General features: G+C 29.3%; 2 protein-coding genes across 6 annotated transcripts; one reads left to right on the top strand and one right to left on the bottom strand.

Annotated features, from left to right (window-relative positions):
• Nucleotides 1-9546: 9546 nt before the first annotated feature.
• LOC111014733 (glyoxylase I 4) lies at nucleotides 9547-10773 on the top strand. Its single transcript, XM_022289540.2, has 3 exons — nucleotides 9547-9824; nucleotides 9928-10033; nucleotides 10128-10773. The coding sequence occupies exons 1-3, from the start codon at nucleotides 9670-9672 to the stop codon at nucleotides 10380-10382; spliced, it is 516 nt and encodes a 171-aa protein (XP_022145232.1). The 5' UTR covers nucleotides 9547-9669; the 3' UTR covers nucleotides 10383-10773.
• Nucleotides 10774-22613: 11840 nt separating this feature from the next.
• LOC111021679 (putative polygalacturonase At1g80170) lies at nucleotides 22614-26385 on the bottom strand. Of its 5 annotated transcripts, none has more exons than XM_022298711.2 (9): nucleotides 25992-26385; nucleotides 24985-25116; nucleotides 24707-24877; nucleotides 24558-24596; nucleotides 24260-24467; nucleotides 23567-23648; nucleotides 23378-23486; nucleotides 23166-23282; nucleotides 22614-23052 (listed from the first exon to the last, which is right to left on the bottom strand). In XM_022298711.2, exons 1-9 carry the CDS (start codon nucleotides 26238-26240, stop codon nucleotides 22771-22773), a joined length of 1389 nt encoding a protein of 462 aa, XP_022154403.1. In that variant the 5' UTR covers nucleotides 26241-26385; the 3' UTR covers nucleotides 22614-22770. The 5 variants fall into 5 exon arrangements, with proteins under 5 accessions (XP_022154403.1, XP_022154408.1, XP_022154424.1 ...); XM_022298716.2 differs by having other exon boundaries at nucleotides 24576-24596; nucleotides 25992-26380; XM_022298732.2 differs by having other exon boundaries at nucleotides 25966-26093.
• Between the last annotated feature and the right edge of the window lie 58 nt (nucleotides 26386-26443).

Below are 26443 nucleotides of genomic sequence, written 5' to 3'. Positions count from 1 at the left end.
TTTATACCCAATTATAAGCAAACAAATCTCAAAAAATTATATATTTCTCTGCAAAAATCCAAATATAGATGGAAGTTTAAAGTTTGTCGAGAATAACAATTACATTTATAGTTTCGAAAAACGTAACGTTTGAATTAATTAGGTATTTAAACATTTCATTGTTTTTCTTTTTAAAAACAATTCTGTTGGTTTTATTTGTCGATTTCATTCAGCTCCGACGAGTGCAGGTCTAAAATCGAAATTGTGTTAACTTTAGATAGCAATCGACGTACTTCAGCACCCAAAATTACTTTCAAGGTATTAGTGGTTCATCCACGACGCAACAATTACATTTTCATCTAAATCTCTTCTACTCCTAACAAAGTTCGTGTATATGTCACATTTAAGAGGACAAATAAAGATATACGTGCTTTCAAACCAATCTTGCAAATCAAAATCTTCACCCAATAATCAACTTAAACTTAACAAATAAATCATACATCTTTATTTATTTGAACTATCGCTGCACAGAAAGAGTAATCAACAAAAAAGAAGACCTCCAAAAAATTTTACACAATGATGTGACAAATTTGGAGTTGTTTGTTGTTCAAGTTTGTTTTTTTTTTTTTTTTTTTTTTTTTTTTTTTTTGCTTCCATATAAAAAGCCAAACCATGTGGGGTGTGTGGTTTTTGGTGGTATGGAAACTCCCACTTAGATTGGCCTTATTCTCACCATTTTAATGGAATGTCTACTCAGATTCAATATTGTTTTTTCCTAAGTACATTAGTTTTAAGTTTTAATTAATGAGTGAAGTTAAAATGTGTGGTGATTATTTTAGCTCAACTTGCCTAACAAATTTCCCTTTAATTTCCTTTGGAAAAAAAAAATTCCTTTAATATCTTCGGGGAAAATGTTGTTACATCACCTTCTTTTTCGTCGTTCAATTATTATTATTTTCTTTCAATCTTTTTCTTTACTTTGCCTCTAATAATTGAGGGGCATTTTGATATTATTGGTCTCCATTGAGTATGTTAACAAAATTTAAATTATTTATAGACTTCAATTTTTTAATTTAATGATAGCTTAATACATTATTATTTGCATAGAAGTTCGCTAGTGAGAGAGTATGTCGAACTTTATCATATGTTATAAAAACAAGAAAATCAATTATTTGATCGAATTACTTAAGGGGATAAAGACGGTTGGGGTGAGTGTTTCAAGTCGAGAATAACGGTAGGCATAGTTGTCTCTCGCATGCAAGGAGATGTTGGTGCTGGATGTCATGGTTCTGGAACACCATGATCCTTTTCTCCTCAATTTAAGCTAGCGATGGGGAAATGCTAGGTAGCTGGTTTTCTTGGGATTGCTCGTTGGTGACTATGATGATTGCCCTCACTCTCAAGCCGCTTCCAATAAGATTGTTTTCAACATTCCCCCCACGACGCTCCCAAACCGATCGCTATCGTTTTCTTGCTTTCTTCAAGTCGTCGAATTGCTATCTGTTACAATAACGAATCATTGGTTTAACTAAATAACTAAAGAAAATATCTCGACCTTTCTCTTCGTCTCAGGTCGACGGATATTCTCCATTGAAAGATCCCCTATATGGATAATACACATTCCAGTTGACCGACCTAATTCTAATTATTTTGTTTCGAAGCAAACCACAGGGAGATTCGTTCTATTCAGATATTCACGACCAAGAAAGACTAGATTCTCTTTCGGATAGGTTAGCTTAAGATGTCATACTAATGTTGCATCATATTTCCTAAATCGACACCCCAGACATAGGTTTTTAACTCAAACTTCCCAAATCCTTCATATATAAACTTCGAGCTTAAGATGTTTAATTCATGCTTCAAATGCACCCTAAGAGTTGGTCTAAATAATTTTGTTTTTAAAAGTTAATCTTATTTTAGTAATATTTTTTATTATTATTATTGTACTTGTACCATACTTGTACACAAGGAGAAAAAACAAATTAAATATCAATAATCACACGTAATTATTAGAAACGTGAAACCTAAAAGTAAAAAGTAATCAAAGAGAATCCGAAGTATTTGAATAAATTTTTTTATAACAAAAAGTGACTAAAAAAGAAAGAACCTTTTATTGATCAAGGTGGGCAAGGCCGCAAGGGGACTTGTGGAGAAGCTTAAATTATATTTAGTGTGGGACCTTTAGAAAGTTTGAGCCAATTAATTAATTAAAAGGTTAAACAAATATCTTGTATTTTTTATTCAACAACGATTTAGTCTCTGAATTTTAGCTTATAATGATTTAGTCTTTAAACTTTATAATAATTTAGTCTTTAAATTTTAATATTTATTAATTTAGTACATGTAGTTTAATGTTCGTAACGATATAGTCTCTATTATAAAAAAATATTATTAAGATTTTATAGAACTCAATATATTTCTAGATCCATAAATTGAGAAGAGACATGCGTGTTTATAGGTTACAAAAACTAAAATGTTATATTATAAGAACGACACTTAATTTTGATGTGTTTTTTTTTTCCTTTTACAATTGGGATTAAATTATTACACTTCTTAAATTATAGGGACTAGATTATTGCAGTTTAAGAGTTGGATTGTTACTAATTTAAAAGTACAAAGACTAAATTGTTATAAACTAAACTTTGAGAGTTAAATCGTTACTTCTCCGGTCAAATCCACATCTTAATTAAGTTTATCTTCTTAATCATCAAGGATTGCTTTTTATTCTTATTATAAATAACATTTAGATTTTTATATTGAAATATAAAATTCCTCTATCTTACTATATTTCTCTATCATCTATATAGTAGACGTAGGATAAAGTTGTAGAATTTAAGAATTGTTATGAAAATATTGATGATATTAGATAAGGTTTTGATTTTGAATTAGTATGGAACAAAATTTTATTCGTTTTGCCCTATGTATTTCTGTCATTTATAATGTATAAAAATTGGATTCAAATTTCATTTTAATTTTTAAAAATTTTTATTTTATTTTCTTTTGGTCTTTTTACGATTTTAAAAGTTCATAACACCTGAGCTAACTATATTCAAACATGGCTCAAATAGTCAAATAATTGAGATAATTTATCTCTAATAAAAAAGTTATGAATAATTTGTATTAATATAAAAAAATTAAAACAGAAATTCAAATAGTCATTTCAAAGCCCATGACAGAATTTTTGGTACATAATTGTCCAGCACATGACAAAGACAGTCTATAATTCTTTCATCAACAACCGAACAATATCAAAATTTCAAGATAAGTCACTCTATAATTCAAAAAGAAATAAAGTTTTAATAGGCAACTAAAATTTCAATGCCCTTTTTCTTTTTCTAAATAATTGATTGAAAATGTTGGAATAAGTAATAGAAGAGAGCAAGTGAGTTAGTGAAAAATAAAAGAACCTACTGAATTTTTTCTTTTTTTTTTTCCTTTATAAGGAAAGAATGATAAAATAACGTTGATGAAATATCAATTTGACCCTTTTACTTTATAGTTTTCATTAAAATATACTTTTTGCTTCTGCAGTTTTAACGATTAAGTAACTTTTTATATAAAGCAATGATTTAGTCTTTTAAACTTTAGTTTATAATAGTTTAGTAATTGTACTTAAATAACAATTTAGTCTCTAACCATTTAATAAATAACAATTTATTCTATATAGTTTAAAGTTTGTAATGATTTAATCTTTATCGCATAAATTTTTTGTTAAATTTTCTATGTGGGGTGGATAAACCAACAATGGACCAAGTTTGATTATAAATCATAAAGACAAAATTGTTATTGGATAAAAATAAACACTTAATTTTGATGAGATTATTTCACGGCATAGACTAAATTGTTATCTACTAAAGTTTTAGGAACTAAACTGTTACTAATTCGAAAGAGTATAGAGAATAAATCGTTGTAAACTTAAATTTAGATGCTAAATCGTTACTTTAGTGAAACTACAGTAATAAAAAATGTGTTTTTTAACTATTACTTTATTTAGTTTCAGTGTATTTACTTTTCAATGTACAATTTTAATTGATCTTCTTTTTAGTGCCACATGTAGGGGTGAGAGATCGAATCAACTCTTGGTTGGAGATATATATCAGTTACCGTTGAAAAATGTTCGCTTGGCTACTTTTAATTAACCTTCTCTTTCCGACCAAAATTTAAGGTCTTGATTTTTTTTCCTTTTTTTTTTTAAATAATGTATTTAAAAATATATAATTAGGGTACATTTGAAATTATTTTTAGTAAATCATGTGAGCTGAATCCAATTTGGCCTAAATCGCATAGTTGAACACGAGTGGCATGTAAATTGTAGGCGATGCACAAGATTTAATATTGACGTGGCTCCAGCTGGCAATGCCAAGCTGACGTGGGGAACTTATTTTACTGATTTTTCTCTCTCCTCTGCCTCCCGGCCTAATGGCCAGCTAGCCAAGATTTCTCATCTGTGGCCCAAATTGGATTCCTTGTAAAAACTAATTTTTCTAAATTTAATTATATATATATATATATATATATATATATATTTTAACAAAATAACTTTTTTTTTATTTACAACAAGTGGAGTGAGAGATTTGAACCCATGATTTCTGAATCAAAGACGAGTGACAATTACAGTTGACCTAAGTTCGTATTAGCCAAAATAATTTATTATTTGTATTTATCTTAAAAAATATCAAAATACATTTCTATATTTAAGTAGAGTTATATTTTGTTTTAAAGAAAATCAAATCTATCTCCAAAATATCTTAATAATAATAAAGATGTAATATTCTACTTTTGTTTTAGCTTATTTTTAAAATTTTAATTTTTATATAAAATGTAAATAGAGAATGAATAAAAATATTTTATATTTTTAATAAATTATTTTAAAATATGATTAATTTGTTGTCAAACATTTTTATTTATTTATTTTTCTTTTTATTCTTTCTCCCTCCCATAAGTTGAATGGTCTTTAATAATAAAAAATTATAAAAATATCTCAAGATCATTTTCTTAATTTCCTTGTCCATCAATCACATATTGATGTGTCTCGATCTCGTTATAGAGCTCGTGTAAGAAAACAACCACAATGCGAAACATGTGAGTCATTATCAATTTTATGTAATATTTTAAAATTTCTTATAACTTTTGTATTGACATCATTACAATATAAATTAAATTAAATTAAGCATGCATTTAAGGATTTAAAAATCAAGCTTCAAATATTTATTTGATTAATTTAGTGAAGGTAAAAAATATGAAAATAATACAGTGATTTACACTGTTGATTCAACACCGATTTTTCACATGTCAATTTTATACGCGAGATGTAGTGTTAACTTTGACAGAAAAATATCTCATTTTTGTCAATATTATATATTTTTTGAAAAAGTATTTAATTTAACTACTCTATTTTTATAATATTTATTTAAATTATATTATTCATGAAAATTTTCTCTAAAGTGTTACGATAAAAGTAGCACCGTCTGTTTAGAAATTTGAATTTTTCACATTTGTATCTTTCTGTAAGAGAAATTAATATTATTTTTTTGCCTATACAGATAAAAATTAACTTCAAACTAACATGATTAATTTTAAGATTGATTGAGGGTGTAATTATAGTATTTTAACCAATAACAAAATATTGCTATAAAAATAAATGTTAAAATTTTCATTTTAGTTCTTATGGTTTTTCTCTAGTGTTAATTTAGTATTTGTAACTATAAAATTTTCAATTCTAACCCTTATAATTTTTAATAAATCTTTCTAAATATCCTTTAGATTGTTATTTTAAGTGACATGTTTTCTTTAGACGTATGAGAGATGATGAACTAAGTTCCAAGAGAATGTGTAATCTAAAAAATTGTCCAGATTTAACTAAAGTATAACTTGAATTATTACTTTATAATTTGAAATTCCAAAACCAGAAACATTGTAAAATTCATAAAATAAAATAGAATAAATCATTCTATTCCATAATTTTTTATTTTGAAAAGAAAAACAAAAGAGAAAAATGGGAGTAAAGAAAATTCTGGCTGTAATTTGGAAAGAGAAATAAATGCTCCCACGTGGTGGGCTTTCTTCGGGGGTCGGCTTTTAAGGTTCTTTTGTACAACATTTAGGGAACTTGAATGTACGTATTTAGGCACGGTCCGCGTGCAATTAGAAAGATTGGCCACAATCTGAGCGATACCACACTCATCCTACCCTACCATCTATAGGCGGCCGAATAGTAAGTTTCAGCCCGTTCCCAACTTCCCTCGCTCTCAAAGCAGCTTTGTAGGGGGAGCTTGTTTCTAGAAAGAAGATAGGTCAATCAAACAAAAACAAGACGCAATGGGCTCTCTTTTAATCGAAAATAGATCCCCTCAAGCAAAAAGAATTATATATATATATATATATATATATATATAAAGAATTCCTAAAACCATGCGGGTGTGTTTCTATGATTTTTTTTAATTGTTTGTCTCTTAAATTATTTTTAAGAGAGAGTCCTTACCTTCTTTTTCTTTTATTGATTTGAGGTACATACCAATTATCAGTGAATTATACTCGCTTTTGTCGTTTTTTTTTTCTTTTCTTAAATGTATAATAATAGATGGAATATATATACCTAATATATATATTAAAGAAGATAACAAAGCTAAACACTAAAACAGAAAAAATAAAAATAACAAAATAACAAAACGTGCTGCTATAAAACTTGGAAGACTTCATCAGTGGGAGAAAAGTCTTCTCTCTTTTAGTAAATTACTAAAAAAAAGGGTAGTTAGAAACTTAAAGCCACTAATATGGTGTTAGTTCAAGAAATTATGATGCTTAAATCATAATCAATCAATAAAAAAATAGGTATTTCAAAATTTTGAGGGTAAATATTAGACCTTCCTAATTTTAGACCAATTAGATAAATAGATAGTCATATTTTTATCTCTAGATAGACGGTATGACATATTTTTATCAGTTGTGTCGTAGTCTTAAAAGTTCCTCCCCGTGGTGTCCTGCACAAGATTAGCAACTTGTAGGATTATTTTAACGATGAAAATATATGTGCATACCTCCGGTCTAATTCGAGGTGTCTCGATCTCAAATAGGGTTTGACTGATGGTTACACAAAGTTAGTTTATATGTCCAACCTATCAATCGGAATGGATTTTGTCCCCACAATAATATTTTTAAATTTATTTATTAAAAAAATATCTTCAAAACACTTTTCTTTTTATTTTATGAAAAAATAAATATAACACTTTCTATTGCATTCCGATTTTTCTTTAAAAAAAAATCTAGAATTTCCAAATAGCACAATCTGAAGCTGAAATAAAATTTTATTATTAATCCAAATTATATCTATTTCTTTTTTGATATTTAAATTTTTATATGAATCGAATCATTTTTGTTTCCATTAACTATATAAAAAAAAATTATAATTGTTTTTATAATGAAATTTTTCATTACGCAGAATGATTGAATGAAAGTCACGTCATCAGAGAAAGTCGGATGGAAGTATCTTGGATCTTGTGGTTCATATATTTTTCGAGAAAAATTAAATTATTTGGTCCCTTAATTTCCATAGGATAAAATTTAAATATTTTATTTAAAAACTATTTTATCCTTTAGCATGAGTTCTTTTTTGGTTAAACTATATTCTGGTTTTTGTAGTTTAAACTTCTGTCTATTTTAATTTCGGTACCTTGAAAAAACTGTTTTGATCTAATTTGTATTTTTTAAAAAAAGGGTTGTTTTAGTAGATGTGTTTGTAAAATTATAATACAAAGTAGATACACTATAAAACTATTTAATACTCCTCTTGAGCATAGTTTAACTATTTACGAAATATATTATCGTCCAAAAGATCTGCGTTCAAATCTCGTCTCTCACATGTTTTTTTAATACAATAAATGAAAGTGAGAGATTCAAACCTATAATCTCTTGATTAGAGACATGTACCAATTATGTTGGCATCTCCCACATGTTGATAAACTAAAAAAAAAAAAATCACTGATACAAATTAGCTATATGTAGTATTGTTCTAAAATTGTGGTTGAAAATCCGACATGTACGTAGCTTTAACTGGTAGAGAAATTACTTTATATCTTTGAAGATTCAAAACTTCCAAAAATTGAAAAAAAAAAAACAAAAAAGTACCACAACCAAGAAAGATTTAATATTTTCTGATTAATTATTATTTGTTTATTTACCGAAAAATAAATATTTACGTAAGTAAAATTTGAAGTGGAAGCCAGATGTTGAAGGTTTCGTGTTAAGGTTTCTAATAAACTTTTGTTATTAAATTATTCATGAAAGATCAATAATAATTAACGACTAAAATATTTAATCATGCAAATTCCAAGGCTAAAACAAAACATTTCTTTTAGTAACATATGAGGCGAGGAGGGACTCTAATTCATGACCTTCTGATCAGGTTAATTAGGTTCAAATTGGTAGGCTAAAATTTAATGAAGAAATGAGTAAAACAATATTCTATTATTCAATTACGTGATGAATGACATAATTTCTGGTTTTTTTTTTTTTTTTTTCTAATTCTCTAACTTCTAACCCTTTAAAAATATTATTTTTCATGCAAATAAAGGATCATCGTTTGTGATCATGTAATCTTCCATGAGCCGTGCGTAGACTTGGATTTAGTTGATTTTAGACTCAATTGTTGGACTTGTATTCATTTGGGTCTTGCACAAACTTGAATCTTGAAATTAGTTGACCTTAAGCTTTTGCACTCATGTAGTTGATCTCGTCTTGATAACTCTTTGTAATCTTTAATGAATTTTAGATTTTACTCGAGTTTTACCCAATTTCTATTAGTATACTTGGATTTATTTGTCTTTAGACTCAACTGCCACGTGTTATAATTATCTGATTAAACCAATTTATGGCTTTGTAAAAGACTAATGACTTTATTTAATTTTTCAATTTTTATTTCTCGGAGACATATATCAATTTATAATTGATATTGAATTTAATAATATGTAATTTTGTTATTAATTTAAAATAATGATGTTCCAAATTTGTGATTTGTTGAAATTTATCACTAAAATTATAATTAAGTGAATATTGTTGATGGATAAATTTGGTTTGGGGAGAATTACAAAATTTGCACTGACTATTTCAAAATAAAAGAGATTTGACAAAACCCACAAAATTGAAATATTACACATCATGACGTGCTAGTCACACACTCCGTTGCTTAAGTCAAAATTGAATTTTTTTTTTTTGACAAAATACGAAAAGAATATTATCCAATTTCAATTCTAATCAACGAGTGTAATGAATAAATCCTTTGATTTACAATTGATGTGTATTTGTTTTTATTGCAAAAAGAAAACAAACCGAGAGGAAAGAAACAAATAAATAAAATTGGGAGAGGTTATAGTAGGTGAGTATGAGAATCTGACGTGTGGGTATAGTATTATAGTATATTCAAATCATTAATAATTTTTGTAGCTTTATATTCATGATCCGAGTCAGCAACGTGTCATATCCACAGTTAGCTACCACGTCAGCAAATTGTACACGTGGCAGAGATGGGGCAGCCCAACGAGTTCTATTTAAACCGATCCAACTATCTCCGTGTTCTTCGTGGATTTCCGTTTTCCGTAAGAAATACTGTTTCCTCCTTCCTCCTTCCTCATAAATCCCTCTTTTCTCCTCCATTGTCTTCCAAATCCTGAATTTTCTCTCAAATTTTCCGGGAAAATGAAGGAAATCCAAGGAAATCCTCTGAGTCTCAAGTCGCTCAACCACATATCGCTTCTCTGTGGATCAGTGGAACAGTCAATCGATTTCTACCAGAATGTTCTAGGGTTTTTCCCCATTCGTCGGCCTGGATCCTTCAATTTCGACGGCGCATGGTGAAATTTCGATTCAATTCCTCTGTTCCAATTAATTCCGATCCTCTGCTCTGAAATCTGATGTGCTGATGATGCTGATTTCTGGTTTCTGAATGTGTTTCAGGCTGTTCGGTTTCGGCATTGGAATCCATCTCCTACAATCCGAAGAACCAGAAAACTTGCCGAAGAAAGGCGAGATTAATCCCAAAGACAATCACATATCATTCCAGGTAAGCAGAGAAATTAATTAATTAGTGAATTAATTAAGAGGGAAAAGAACCCTAAAAAATGGAATTGGGGGAATTTTGGTATAATGATGAGCAGTGCGAGAGCATGGGGGCGGTGGAGAAGAAGCTGAAGGAGATGGGGATTGATTGCGTGCGGGCGGTCGTAGAGGAAGGGGGAATTTACGTGGAGCAGCTGTTCTTCCACGATCCTGATGGTTTCATGATCGAGATCTGCAACTGCGACAATCTGCCGGTGATTCCATTGGGGAATGACGTGTCACGATCCTGTTCGCTCGTGAATCTTGAGAAGTTGCAGCAACAGCAGATACAGCAGGTGGTTAAGCAGCAGTAGAACAAACAAGCAAACAAGAACCAAGAACGAGAAGAAGAAGAAGAAGCCACGAAAATGAATAAAATGGTTAATTAATTAAAAACAGAATCCGTTCTGTTTAAAATGTGGGATTTTTCCTCCCTGTGGGTGTTGAACGACATGTCGTTTGTACTTTTTGAGTTATTTTATTTTATTTTGGGGCATAATAATGGATAACGTCGGGCATTTGTGTTCATAATACTCACTCTCACCTACCCCCAACGCTACTCATGGAAGAAGGAAAGTGGAGTATTGTGATCTTTTTTTTTTTCTTTTTTGCATCATTTATGTTAATAGCTATCAATGTTTAAATTTGTCTCTTCATTTTATGGAAATATAAATAAAATATTTATGTGACATACATTTATCAAAAGTTATATTGGGTCAACAAATTTTGATTGATCTCTCCTATCATCCACTTTTAGCATAAATTTACTTCTTAAACGTATTATCAAATCTCAAAAGCAAAAAGTCTCATATAATTAATATAATTATAATATGAGATTTTGATCCATTATTAATTATATTATGAGATTTTGATCCATTTATTTACTGTGCTAACGTCATATATAAAAATGTCGGGATATTGACAGAAATTTAATAGGGGTGGACTTATTTTTCACACTCTGCGGCACTTGCCAGCTGGCGATGGTAACCAATAATGATGAATTTAAAAGAATTGGGACCTACCACAGTACGAGGTGTGCGGAAGAAAAACATGTTTATAAAATATTGTTTCACGGGATGCTTTGTTTACTACACTGCCGACTGTAGTTGAGCTCTGTGAGTTGGCAATGATGGAACAATTTTAATTTTCAAAGGACTAGAGCAAGAGAATTTTTTCGGGATCCATTATTTTTATTTATTTGAATACAAATTGAATGTCATCGGCTCAATGTTCATGAATTTGTAACGAAAATGGTTTGTTTCTAAAATGCATCATCCAAAATAAAAAATACTTTAATAAATATATTATTTCGTATTATAAACTTATTTCATTTTTGTTAAAATAAAAAACATCATATACTATAAATTATATGAATATTGTAAAATAATAACATAAAATTTACAACATATATGTTAATAAATAAATTATATTTAATTGGTAACTATCATTTATAAATATATTACTAAATATACTTTGAACCATTTTTAAAGTTCAAATTCAATTTCCAAATCTTATGGAAGGTATGAAACATGAAAATACAATTTTATTTTTAATTGAATGTCCTATTTTTCCAACCAAACACACATTTGACAATGCAAAGAAAAATAAAAATTCTAATATTTTAACTAAACATATCCCACATTTATAATAGTTGAAATGCTAATAAATCATCTTGATATTCGAAATGTCTTATATTATCTTCACTCTCTGTCCTTTTTTTTCCCTTTGAAAAGCTATCATATGGTTATATATATATATATATATATTGGAGAAAAATAATTTAAAAGTGAATGCTACCTATTTTATTATTGACTTCTTTAAAGAAAACCAGGTTGGTGGTCCCAAAAGACTCACATGTTTGTTGGCCTCATTGATGGGTTTAATTCTTTTTCTTTTTCTTTTTCTTTTTCGATAAATTTGTTTTTTTTTTCCTCTATAAATTAAAACATTTTTATGGCCACATAAAATCTCCATTTCCCCCTACTTATTATTATTTTTGTGTAAAGGAATCGTATTAGAATCGTCATTTAGCATAATGACAAAATAGTCCCAAAAATAATAATATTGACAATTTGACAAATTTTACCTACACGTAAAATAGGTTGTGGCTATTTTGGACACTACAAAAACAACCAAAAAAGAAGTTACACGATAATTTTTAATAATTTATTGAATAATTACATAAAATTAATAATACATGTCAGACATTTTAATAAATTGCCCGTGTCGATTTAATAACGTATTTATATCCAAGTGTATGAATTTATTCATTTGACTAATAGTTTTAATATTTTATTGACAAAAAAAAAAGATATTTAGTTTCATAATTATCCAAAATGAACTCAATAATTATTGCAATACTCACCTTTTGATTATTAAATAATGGCATTATTTTATTTTATTTTATTTTTAACTTCTAAATTTACTTCATAAACTGTCGGATATTTTATTTTAAGTTTTAATTAATTTCAATTTTACCTGCATTTTATAAATTAAAAGTTGAAAACTACCCCATAAAAATCCATTTTCAAAAAACAGACGTTTTTCTTTTTTCATGTTTCATGGTATAGTGCTTTTGTGTTTTATGTCGGTGGATGAAAATTCATCTTTTAGCTATATATTCATAATGGTAGATAATAATCGATCACATTAATATTTTTTTTTCTTCTTTCTTTTTAGATCTTTGGAGATGGTTGTAACTAGGGATGAACAAAAATTTTCGAATAACCGATTCGATCGACTTGACGTTGGTCGGCCTGTCTAACCACTAGTTCGGTAAAAAAACGATTTACACAATATGAAAATCAAAGAATCAGTCAGTCTATCTATCGATAAGTCAAAATCATTTTAGCAAATATAGGATACTTGAAGAAAAAAATTACATTAACACTACTGATTGTAATTATTGAGAAAGCGTTACCGCTCATTTGCTCACACAGTAGAGTGCACTAAATTTTTTAAAATATATTTTTTCTAATTATTGTTTTTTTTAATGTCTCTCTTTAATTTTCTTCTCTTTTTTTCTATGCCTCTAACTTTCGCCCCTCTCTGTTCGTTTCCTTTTACGCAGTTCAAATATATTTTTGCCTAAATCGATACCGACATATTTATGTGCACTCTTAGTAATAACCCTTATCAACTAAGTTGTACTCTGATATGTGAACTGTCTTATATTATTTCAAGGAATATATATGTTACATATCATTGATATTGGTAAAAAAAAAAAAAAAAAAACTCTATCTTGAAAATATGTGAGCTTTTTTAGCATTAACAAACGGGATATTAAATTGGCTAAATTATCGATTTGGTCTTAATTTAAATTTCATGGATCGTCCATAAATCTTTCTTTACCCTCCAAAAATCTGCATTATTTTTCCTCCTATTTAATCATTATGAACAGGACAGATATGACAATATTTTATTATCTTGGTTTGGTAGTATTTTTCAATAATTATAGAATTGTGAATGAAAATGACAATATTTTATTATCTGGGTTTGGTAAAATTTTTCAATAATCAGAGAATTGAGAATGAAAATAATTAGATTAGGTGACGTAGGCAGAGATTCTCCAAACTTTTTTTTTTCACCAAAATGAGGGAAATTAAAATCTTTTCTTATATAAAAAAGAAAAAAAAAAGAACTGGCTTTTGTCCCGCGTGTAATTTTCTCACAGGTCACTATATGTTTTTTATTTTGTTTTTTTATAACAGAAGTCACTATATGTTGGATTTTAGTGACGCTGAATTATTTATTTTATCTTATTCCTTGCCTTTTCCCTATTTTTTTACATGACATTTATACCCCAACATTCTGTTTTTATGCCAATTCAACGAAAATTCAATTGATTAAAGTATCATCATAAAAATTTGAATTTCCATCCAATATTGCATATTAAAATATTCTACTTTTGTTGAATAGAAATTAGTGCCTAATTCAAATATATATATATAATTTTTTTTTCTTGTTGTACATGTAGTAATTACTTTTATTTTAAATTTAATTTGATAAATATTCTATCCTACCTTTTTTTATAAGAACCCACAAACCAAGCAAATATAATTATTAAGAGCAAAAAGAAAATTTTTTTAAAGCAATACCCTACCAAGGGTTAGGTAAGTATACAAGATCGGTCCATATTCTTTTAGTCAATTATCAGGTTGATATTCAATCTCTTAAAATTTTTAATTTTATTCTTAGCGTACGAAAAATTCACAATTACAATAATTCCATGAACAATTTGTTAAAAACAAAAAATTGATAAATCAATAAATTATTATTTTAATAATATATTTAGATACGAGCACACATGTCGCTCTTATCTTATTTTACACATGAAACTTGACACACCCATCAATAAAATACGACTTACCTATGAAGAAAATTCTTTTTTTTTTAAGTAGCATGTTCATGTAGCAAGTCCACGTGTTTAAATATGTTAATAAAATCATAATTTGGTGACACATTAATTTTGTTGGTTGACAAATTTAAACAAAATTTTTGAGGTAAAGATGTAATTGAGAATTTTTAATACATTGAAAGTAAAGTTGATAAGAGAATTTTGAAGAATTAAGGACCATAATTAAGAAAAATATCAAAGATTAGAGACCATTAAATATATTTAGCTCTATTAATGTGCAATAAACTACTTGAGATGTGTGCCAGTGTAGGTCGATTTCACTCTCACATTTGTGTTTTTTTTTTCTGGAAAAAAAGTCTAATTAATTTGTGAAGGTATATTAATTTTTCCTATAAATTTCCCATTTAATTAAATTTGATCTTTAGTCTGAAATAATTGTTAAAATAAATGTTTTAAGTTTTGCGGATCCACTCGCTAACTTTTAACAAATAGTAATCTAAACATTTAAAAAATTTTACTAATCCCAATGAAAATCAAATTTGGTACAGAATTCAGTTTGATCACAAAATCATCTATTCAATAACTACGATAATTGTGAATTATCACCGAAAGAAAATGCTCAATCAATTTTATATATCAATACACGAATGCACCTAAAAAAATATCTTTTAACGATTCTTCAAATGAAAATCGATCAGTAAAGGTCAAAATAAATTTACTATAGGATTGCCACACTTTTTCCAATTTAATTAATAATTAAAGATTGTAATATAATTTAATCAAAAATTTATGATAAATATTAATATATATATCTTTCAAAATTGATAGGTAAAGTTTGATTTTTTAGGATATTTTTATTTTCCATATTTTCTCTCTCTAAAATAAAGGGACCTGTATAATTAAATTTTCAAAACTCTTAAAAAAACCAAAAACATGAAAGTAAAACCCCTAAAGTGAGAAATTTCTTTTCAATGTCACGCTCCCACTTATAAAACTCATCATTTATCATTTATTTTCCTGTTAATTGTTACTAAAAATTTGACAGCTCTTTATTTCTGAGAAAATTAAAAAATTATTATCTTTCATGCATTCCTCCCTCCCTATTTGTCAAAATTTTAATAAGGGTTAGTAAAGACATATAACATCGACCTAAAAGGTCAAATATTTAAATCTGCACCTTACATGCTATCGAACTCGGACAAAAAATAACACACCATTACAATACACATGTGAACATGAGGATTCAAATTCACTACCTTTTGGTCGAAAATAGATATTATAACCAGTTTGTCTAAATTCAGATTGACATTTACAGGATAGATGTACCCGCCAATGGTTTCCACCGACAAGTTCAATTGTGAAATGTGATAGCCCACCATTAATTTAAAGGCATGTGCGTCAAAAAAAAATTTTTATAGTATTTAATTCTTACCATAGTTTTGTTTGCGTGTGACAAATTTTCCAAGCTAATATTCACATTCACTCTCGCTCGAGAAGGTCACAATCCATGTCAGAATTATATCTTATCCAGCGAGTAAAAATCATATTATTGGAGTTGCATCCTTATTGTGTACATGTGAAAGTGTTAAATGCTGAAGTCGTTTCATAACAAGAAGATAACAAAATCAAGGTACAACACAACATGGTGCTTTTGGTAAACAAACACTCATTGTACCAGCTGGCACGAGATGACGACGGAGATGAAATTTTCTCCGTTCCGCATTTACTTCAAGCGAATGAGAAATATACAAAATTTCATCCATTTTCATTAAGGGTGTGTTTGCAAGTGACGGTAGAAGGTAGAATCAATTTTCTAATTTATTAAACACCATCTAAGGAAAGAAAGGAGTGATTTTGAAAATAAAAAAAATATTTTAGTGGTCAAACTCCTTTCAAACTTGAGAATGACTCCAAAATCAAGGTCTTTCAAGCACTAAATTGAAACAACTAGAACTGAAACTACATATATAGACTAAATTGAACTCTGTAGAAATTATAGTGACAAAATTTTGTAATCTAACGACTAATTTTCTTTCACGTTTGAGAGAAGAACAAAAATGCCCAATTTCTCAAAAGGAAAAAAAAAAAAAAAAACAAAACCTGTGTGAAACCAAGGTCTTTCATAAGAAGGGAGAAAACATTTTGTCATCCATAAAATCTTACCGTACATATATGACAATAAATATCGTAAAAATAAAAAATAGTTAAAATTTTTACAACAATAACTTAATATACAAATCAAAGTCAAACTTGATGGTGAGGTAAAATGGGTTAAAGAACAGTAAAATTTATGTTATATTTGGAAAAGAAATGAAAAGCTGTTACTTTTTCTAAAATATACCTTAAATTTGTGCTATCTATTTAGCGAAATTCATTTTCTTCTATTCGAGGTGGAGATTCGAACTTCTAAGAATGTGTTTGGTTGGTGATCAAAAAACAGAAATTTGAAAACAAGAGATTCAATGAAAATTAGAGTTGTATTCTTTATTTTCATATATGTGTTTGGTAGCAGATTTGAAATTGAACCTCAGTTTAAAAAATTGTTCAATGTGTGTTCAATAATATATTTGTGAACTAGAAGCAGTTACAAACAAAATGTAACTAAATTTTAGTTTAATCTAAACTTATATTAATTAATTTATTAACATTTTTTTATAAAATTTGTATAATTATTATTTTACAAGGTTATATAATTTAAAATACTTTATATTTTACCTGTTTTAATTTTAACAAACATAAAATGAGTTTATAATATGAAGTAATATATTTATCAAAGTTTTTATCATTTTTATGTAATTCTCCAAGAATTCCAAACGCGTATTCGCTGAACTCATTTGATTCAGTGAATCTGAAAACAAAAAACAGAATTCAGATTTCCAACCAAACATACCCGAATATTTTAGTCAAAAATGTACTTTAATTAGTATAGTTAGGCTTAGATTAACAAGTAAAATTTCTCATAAATTTAAAGTGAAGGTGGCGAAGCAAAAACGAAAGAAGAAAATTTAAAATTATATGCTAAAAATATGGGGATCGAACATTCGATCTCAATAAAATAAATACATGCAAATTAACGTTGAGTTATACTTAGGTTGACACATATATATATAGTTGTACTTCTAAATCTAAATTTTAATAAAAATAATCGATTTCTCCTTAAACGACTAAAATCAAGAAGGTAATATACAGATTTAATTTATTCATACCCACGATACAAAGCGCCTTATTTGGGTGACAATTGACAAACATATATAAAATGATAAAAGAGATAGAAAAAGAAAATAGTAATATAATAATTAACATAAAAAATATATATATAATTTATGGTTTAAGTTTGGGTTTCTCCGGCGAGCATTTTCTGGTAATTCTCAATGGAATCAAGCCTTTGAATCAAGAGTTGATTTCTGAACTTCTTGATGAAAGCTTCCGCACTTTCATTAACGTCCTCCGTCACCGTCCTCTCCAGCTGCTTCTTCACCGGCCGGTGAGGTGGCGCCGGTGCCTGCTTTTCTTTCGCGGCGGTGGTTTCCTCCGCCCAACGGCCGCCGCCGGCAGAAATAGCTGCTGCAGAGTTCTTCTTCATTTTTTCTTTTTTCTTAATAAACCTTCTCAATATTTTCTCTTCGTCTTTCTCCTTGAAACAAACATGTGCTTGGAGAGATTCATATTTATAGGAAGGAATTAAGCAAACTAAACGTAAGATTGAAACTTTTGAAAAAATATATATTTACTTGAATTTCAAACTTTTTAAAATATATTTTATGCTCTCCTATTTATTTAAGTATTATTAAGTAATTTAAATCACAAGTCTAGTCACTAACTTTTTAGCCAAATAGGTTACTGAAATTTAAAAAGGGTATAAAAGTCTTTTAAAATTTTAATTTGTATCTAATAAATTTCTAAATATATAATAATGTCTAATAAGTACCTAAATTTTCGATTTTGTGTAGAGTTCGGTTTTGTGTCCAATAAGTTCTTGAATTTTGAAAAATGTCTCCTGGTAGATTAAGAAATTTTTACAAAAAAATAAAAGTTGAAAGTCGAAACATCTATTAGTCAATTTAATTTAAGGGGCAACATAAAATTAAAAGTTTAAAAAATTATCAACCTTTTAAATTTCACATGACCTATTTAGCTTAAACTTATAATTTAACTCATCATTTTCTTTAAATTACTTTTTATTATAAAAAATTAAAAAACAATAATTTTAATTAGTTAAAAACACTTTTTTATTTGAAAGTTTAGCCAAAGCAGTATAAAATTTGTACACCAATATTTCAAATCTACCATTGACATTGACATTTTATTATCGGGTTAAACATAACTGACAATCTTACCAAGTTAAGATATATATTCTCGACTAAAATATTGTACCAAGTTAAGATATATATTCTCGACTAAAATATTGTAAGTTCGAATATGTGTGAAGTGGTAAAATAATAGAAATTGGATTCTATTTTCTGAAGATTGAAGGAAAGAAGATGAGGAAGGTGAGGGAGGGCGGTGCCGTTTTATGGAAGCATATGGAGTTGAGTGGAGGTGAAGGAATTGCAGTGCCATCGAATCTTTACCAAACAAAACGCACTGTCTTAGCTTTCTCATCCATGCATCTTTTTCTGGTCAATGATTGAAAAAATAAATAAAGCCCACCAAATTAAATGTGATGTGATTTTCCCCGTACAATCACGTAACTATAACTCAACGATAATTGATATATATCTCAAATCAATAAATTGTAAGTTCGATATTCTATTCCACATATTATACCCAACGAAAAAAGAAAAGGAAAAAACAATTGTATCGCCAAGTTAGTTAATGTCTGTTTGGTACTATTCCTATTTTTTTGTAAATGAAGATAAAAAGTATTTGTTACTATTTTTTTTCTAAGAAAAAAGAAACAAAAATATGTTTTTAATATTTATTTTATGTTATATTTATTTTTAATATTTATTATGCATTTTATAAGGATGAAAATAATGTTTTTATTTATGATTTGAAAAAAAAAATTGGAACAAGAAATAACAAACCTAATTTCGTTGTTTCCAAAAATTCTAGAGAATTTTGAAAATATTTTTTTGCCCATATGAAAATTTTTAATTTTTATCATTAAGCCATTTATGATCTCAGGCTAAAGATCTATCCTCAAATCCATTTAAAAAAAAATTAAATTAAAAATTTAGTCCACAAACATTTTAGAGGATGTCTATTCAATATTTTTTAAAAGTCACGAAACTACATACAAAATTGAATTTTATATTAAAAATTGCTCTAAAAATGTAAAAAATATTAAAGGACCCTTAGAGACATATTTGATCGTTTTTAAAATTTAAAGATCTATCCATCATATATAAAAATTTGGGGATCTATTAAACACTTAAAGTTGATATGGACCACTATCAAATATAAGCGGTAAACTTGTAATTATTATAAAAAAAGAAAAAAAAATGGGTGTACTACAACAATGATGCTTATTTATTGACATTACTTTTGTAAATATAATTTGTAAATTGTTTATTTTGAAATACTAGTCAAATTTCAAGAGCTAAATTTTTCTTTGACCACGAATTCTACTTTTTATTTTCAATCTTTTCAAGTATTTAAAAACGTTTTGGAATCAATTGCTTTAGATTAGTTCAAAGGAGCCTAGCTGTTTTATTGGCAAAGGAAATTAAAAGGAGTGTACTTTTGTTTGTAAATTTAATTAAATAAATAAAATAAAATACGATGCCGAAACATTAGGAAAATATGCACATTTTTTTTGGCCATGTGAAGGCATTAATAATAAAGATATGAGTTGGCTTAGCTTAGCTGTATGAAATGCCATAAATTGATAGAATAAATCAATAATAAAGGTGAATCCGAATTGTTTTTTTTTTTTTTTCGCTTTTTGTAAAGGTAAATATATTAAACAAAAAAAACAAATGATGTCACTGTTGCTCGAGATCAAGGCACAAACACCCCAAAGATAAATAGAAGACGATAGTAAATTAAGAAAACAAATCCCAAGTTGAGGTAAACATAGGATCAGAACTCAAACAACAACTTTTCGGCCATGTAGTACAACGATACTAAACTTCAGCTTTCAAAGAACCAAAGGGGACAGAAGGCGACCGACCTATCCCGTTCGCATGAACTCTAGCATTATGCTCCCTCCAAATAAAAGAAACATTCAAAGTCCATGTCAATCGCCACACGACAAGCGAACTAATGTGACAAATCCAAGCAAACTAAATAGACCAATATGAGACCCGAAACCAGCCAAGCAATCAGACCAGACCTTCAAACTAAAGGGGATTATAAAAAAGGTTAAGTGAATATTTATTTGACGTATTTGTTTTTGAACTTTTTTTTCAAATCATTTTTACGTTATCAGTATTTTTAGATTTTAAATTTGAAAATTTAAAATATAATTATATTAGAAATATGTAAAAAAAAAATACTCTGATAAATATAATACTTCACATTACGAGCTGATGTAATTGTTTGAATCAATTTTTTCTTTTCAGATTAAAACTACTAATTTCAATACACCAAAAATAAACCTTCAAATTTCAGCAGCAGCAACAGTGAAAAACATTTCTCAAATTTCAATAAATTAACATCTAAAACAGACCCGACAACCTCCAAAATTTAGCAAAAATGACACTTCAAAGGAAAGAAAAAAAAAGACCCACCTTACTCACACGCTATTTCCAAAAATAAAAACTAAAACTTCCATTTAATTTCTTATATTTTAGCATTTTTATCTAACTTCTTAGAAATTTAGAAGAATTAGAAACTGTCCTCCAGTGACCTTGTTCTTCTAAATTTTACCAATTTTTGCTACCATGCAAGTACAGCATAATTTAAAAAAATTTAAAATAAAAAATTAAACTAAGACTTTTAAAATAAATGGACTAAATAGAAAAAATTTCAAATATTAAAAGTCAAACATATATTTAACTTTTAAAAAAATAACATTCAACCTCCCCATCATTTTCAAAACAAAAAAGGAAAAACACTTACCAAATTTGATGCTTTGACAAGAGAGTTAAAATTGCATTAGAAGTTCTTGTTCAAAGTTTCAATAAACTCTCCTTTTTTTTTTTTTGGTATATTTGATGGGAAAAAAGAAAAATCAAAAATCAAAATTGGTGGCTGAGAACATGCAATATTATCATTATGATCATATCAAAATTTTCTTCTACTAATCTTTTTTTTGGTCCGGATTTTGATAGTTACGTTACATGCCATCTAAATATCTAACCATTTAATCAAACCAGCCATTCAATTTTATTTTTCTCTTTCATCTTTAATTGTGGACTCAAATTGACATGATTTAATCATTCTTGTACCAATTTCAAAAATAAGAAAATGATGTGATATGTCGATGAAAATCTTATCACAAAAACATATCAACATTTTCCCAGACATGTTAGGAGAATGATTTCATTTTGTCTTAGATCCACGTAGATTTTTTTTAGATCTTATCTGAAAAAAAAATCATGTTTGTATAGATATTCTTCCCACTTATATTTAATATAAGTCACATAAAATATGTACTAAAAAAACAAGTCACAGAAAATATATTTATCAAAATTATAAAGTACAGTAACACTATTCTTCTTGCATGTTTTGATTTGAAAAGAAAATAAAAATTTTATGTGACATATTGATGAAAATCTTATCATAAAAAAAGAAAAATTCAAAATTTTAATCATGGCAATGTCACAAGAATGGGCCAAATCTTTTTTGAAAGGTTATCATTCAAAACCTGGTCCTGGTCCTCCTGAGTACCAAAATAATAATAATAATAATAATAAAAACTATATATTTAATTTATTAATTTCATGTATATGTCAACTTCTCCACTATACTTGAAACGTTGCAGTCGTTGCTATTAAAATGTGTTAAAAAGAACTATAGATCATATTGGTGGTACGTCAATTCACATCATCGCTATGCTAGCTCACGTCCATTGTATTAATTTTTCATTACATTGCACATAAGTCGATTGTTAACAATGATAACTATTTATACTAACAAAATAAAAAAACACAAAGACACTATTTATTTACGTGCCCGTCGATGCTTGATCACTATTAAATTTTAGACAGGTGAACACCATGGCTTGAACACATTCCCTCTAAGTCCTCCACTATTAAAATCGGTAGGGATCAAAATTTCTAAAGGTATAAAACGTGAAGAATGAAATACAAGAATTAAATAGTATAATATCACAACCTCATCTGGCAAATCCAGTGGGAAATGGAGGCCGAGTACACAGAGATGGCAAATAGACAATACAGAATGCAGCACATCATAAGCTTCTGCAAGTTGCAACTATAAAGCTTTAGAAGTTGAATCTAAAAGGAATGAGAAACAGGGTCAGGCTGGACCACCTGCTCAATGAAGTTTTCGTTACTGAGAAAGCACGACGGTGGATAAACGGGCCCTGAATTCGAACCTTGTGCTTGCCAACAGAGAGAAGTCAAAATATCGCCATCATTCGATAAGAGAAGAATGTCTTCCAGAAATAAGTCTTCACACGGCGATGTATCGCTGCAAGCAAATTTTATTGCTTCCTTTGTTGCTGCAGTTCCTTTGATGTGAATGAATGATATGTCTCCCACTTTAACAGCTGATGTCTGCATTCTCAAAAAACAAGAAGTTATTGTACTTCCTGACTGAAGGCTTTAGTGAATTGGCAAAGCCGGGTACGTTTTTCGGGTTTGGAAATGAATGAGTTGGGAACCCTTACCTGGTTTGCACATGGAAGATCCGAGTCGCAGTAATACTGATCTATGATTATCGGGTTTGATACATTTTTCATCAATATGTTCTTGAAGGTAATATCAGTGGCAAAGCCACTGCCACCCTGATGGACATAGGAAACAAGAGCACAGATCAGCTAAGATTATCTGTGGGAGATGCGTAATGTATTATACCGAAAAAAGGATGAACAGGACACACCTGCCATGTTTTGATCCTCACTCCGTTTTTGGTGTTCGATAGAACAGCTCCATCAACCATTACATTACGGACCTGCGCCCACGTATTTTGCTTTCCCAAGCTTCCAATACTGATAAATAAGAGAGCCATTGTTATACACCAACTTCTTTTGTCAAATCAGAGGAATCTAGCTAGCGAAGGTTTATGTACCTTATTCCATGGCCCGGACCACAGGCAATGTTTCTGATCAAGACCCGAGAAGAATTACTCACTATAGAGATACAGTCATCTCCTGGAAAGGGAGTGCATCTGCATTAGAATTCTCGGTTACGTGAAAGCAAAGGATACAGATTGATCATCATCTTGCTCATTAGATTTGCAATTTCGAAAAACCGAATTGAGCTAAAAGATATTGAAATCAACTTAAGTGTGTTTTAAACTCAGCTCACATGCACAAATTGGTTATTTACCATTAAGATCCATAATTTATATAATATCAACCCATTCAGCTGTAGACTAATTCTTAATCACATTTTCAAAAAACCAGGTAAAACAAATTGACAAATTATGTGATGGCTGGGGAAAATTCAGGCATCAAACCAAGCCAAACCTTATCAGAGCAACATAGAGCCTACTTGAGTTGCATATTTATTGCCCCAGAATGTTATTCACTGAATTATATCGATAAACATTTGTCGCATTTGGTCAGAACGACTGTAAATCTTTGTTCTCTAGGATTGTTTCATGATCTTTCAAACAAGCTTTAAGAAAAAGTTTCTCATTTGTTGGAGGCATCGATTTTGGCTTCTTCGAAAATATTGATGGTTGATCATTATGTCTTCTAAATCTACGCTCAGCAGTAGATAGAATAAACTGTTTATGAGGTGGTCTAAGATGACTGACCTGTACTAATGATGCTATTCGTGACCGTGACACCCCTTGATGCGCTGATATGGATTCCATCAGTATTTGGGCTAAAGGCAGGAGCAATCACTTTGAGATCAGAAGCTACGACTCGGAGACAGTTTGTGAAAGAAACATGCATCTGTTGACTGTCAATTACCAATAGATGACGAATCTTTAAATTTTTACATTTATGAAAAGTCATGGCCTGCAATGGAATAATGAAAATGTCACCGTCTGCAGCATTTCGTTTCGAAACATAAATTCTGATAAGAAACAAAATGTGGACAAAGCATACAGCAGAAGAACGTCTTACTGTAGGAGCATGTCGACAAGGCTGCCACATAAGAAAACCAAAAAACAATGGTTATTGCCTACTTCGAGCTCGATTTATACAAGTTATCTTGAAATGAGACATAAGGATTCAGGGTTGGAATAAGAAAATACATTTGTTGAGTTAATCTTGCAAGATCGCATCCACCATTCGTATCCCATTCCATTAATCTCCCCTCCGCCTTCAAGAGTCAGGTGGTTCACCCCACGAAAGTAAAGCCATTTCCGTGGATTTCGACCAGCCCAGGCATCGGGATCTTTTGGAGCATTGATTGTGCCATATATCTTTTAAAAATACAACTAAAAAACTGAATGTAAGGAAAAAGTCTAAAAGCAGAAAAATGATAGAGAGATAGTGTTAAAATGGGAGAAGAATGGCATTTGGCTCATACCCTCAAGGTCAACCTTGACCGACAAGGACCATGAAGCTCAATAGGGTGCACCAGAAATGTGTTACTAGCTGGAAAAACAACTCGTGTTCGAGTGGGGAAAGAACAAGCCATCTTCCACGCAGCCAAGAGTGCCTAGAGCCAAAATTATTACAGTTAAGAATATGAATAGATGTTCAGATGTATTTAGCTTATTAGCTAAAGTTTTTAAGTTAGAACAGCAATTTAACTAATTATCAGGGAAGAGGTCTAATTGTCGAACTCCTACAATGTCATTTCCTCTCCGGGCCTTGTGCAATTTGCCAACATATGAGGGAGAGTTTTAAGATTAGGAATAAAAGTTTATATATACTGAATACCGTAACTTATTAATATAAGCTTTTGGGTTTGATAGTGATTTAACTGTAAAATCATTGGGAAAAACAAACATTCTGCTGCATAATGTCACAAACTCACAAATGTTTGTCTAATCGAGCTTAAAAAAAGAGAAGGCGCCAAACATTCTAATGGCCTAGATGGAAATCATGAAAAGAAGTTGCAGAGAATGTTCTTAAACTTCTAGCATTTTCAATCTAAGCAATGAAACAATCATTCAAAAGTGGAAACAGCAGCATCATCAGATAGCCAATGTTCGAGTGGATACAAAGAATCAAATTGGAAAATCAGGAAAAAGTTGCAGACAGTTCTTAATCTTCTAGCATTTTCAATCTAAGCAATTTAACAATCATTCAAACCCATAACAAGAAAAACCAAGAAAAGGGGAAACAGCAGCAGCATCAGAATGTCAATGTTCATAGAAAACTGCAACAAAGAGTCCAGATGGAAAATCATGAAAAAGTTGCAGAGGAAGTACTTAAACTTTCACCTTTTCCAATCTAAGCAATGAAGCAATCATTCAAACCCATAAGACGACAAACCAAAAAAGGGGGAATCAGCACCATGATCATCAAATAGTCATTGTTCTTAAAAATCTTGAAAACATACCATCTCTTCTTCATTTGTTATAATACCTGAGTATCGTTGCTAAACCCATCTCCTTTTGCCCCAAAATCGCGAAGATCGAAAACCCGTTTGGATTTGGGCCGAGTCGCGTTGGACCCAGAAAGTGGAAGCTGCAGCAACGAGTCAAATTCAGCTGTAGATTCAAAGCTAAAGCTGGTGAACACGATAAATACGAAGATGGGTAATGGAAATGGCTGCGATCCTTGGCCTTTCATGTCAGCGAAGAGCCAAAATCGTTTTCGCTGACTTCGTGGCATTAAGCGGCCAAATCGAACTGAATTTAATGGCCTAAGCGCCAATTTGTGATATATAATCCTTCAGATTTAGAAATATAAGGAATGAATTCTTCGAGCAGTTGGGTTTTCCTTGTTTCGACGAAATTAACACTAAAAATACCACACCACCCATCAATTTGTCGCTTTTCGGGAAGCTTTTTTTTTTTTTTTTTCTTTTGTGAATA

The sequence above is a fragment of the Momordica charantia genome (assembly GCF_013281855.1).
Source record: "Momordica charantia cultivar OHB3-1 chromosome 9 unlocalized genomic scaffold, Mcharantia_2.0 BLBB01000009.1, whole genome shotgun sequence".
Classification (NCBI taxonomy): Eukaryota; Viridiplantae; Streptophyta; class Magnoliopsida; order Cucurbitales; family Cucurbitaceae; genus Momordica; species Momordica charantia.
This window is presented reverse-complemented; position numbering and strand designations above follow the sequence as displayed.

Excerpts from the sequence above, each read along its gene's own strand:
- LOC111014733 (XM_022289540.2), top strand. The coding sequence starts at position 9,670 with ATGAAGGAAATCCAAGGAAATCCTCTGAGTCTCAAGTCGCTCAACCAC. Across the intron at positions 9,825-9,927 it reads TTCAATTTCGACGGCGCATG|GCTGTTCGGTTTCGGCATTG; the intron begins GTGAAATTTCGA and ends AATGTGTTTCAG. Across the intron at positions 10,034-10,127 it reads ACAATCACATATCATTCCAG|TGCGAGAGCATGGGGGCGGT; the intron begins GTAAGCAGAGAA and ends AATGATGAGCAG.
- LOC111021679 (XM_022298711.2), bottom strand. The coding sequence starts at position 26,240 with ATGCCACGAAGTCAGCGAAAACGATTTTGGCTCTTCGCTGACATGAAA. Across the intron at positions 24,878-24,984 it reads GGTCAAGGTTGACCTTGAGG|ATATATGGCACAATCAATGC; the intron begins GTATGAGCCAAA and ends TATTTTTAAAAG. Across the intron at positions 23,053-23,165 it reads ATCTTCCATGTGCAAACCAG|ACATCAGCTGTTAAAGTGGG; the intron begins GTAAGGGTTCCC and ends TTGAGAATGCAG.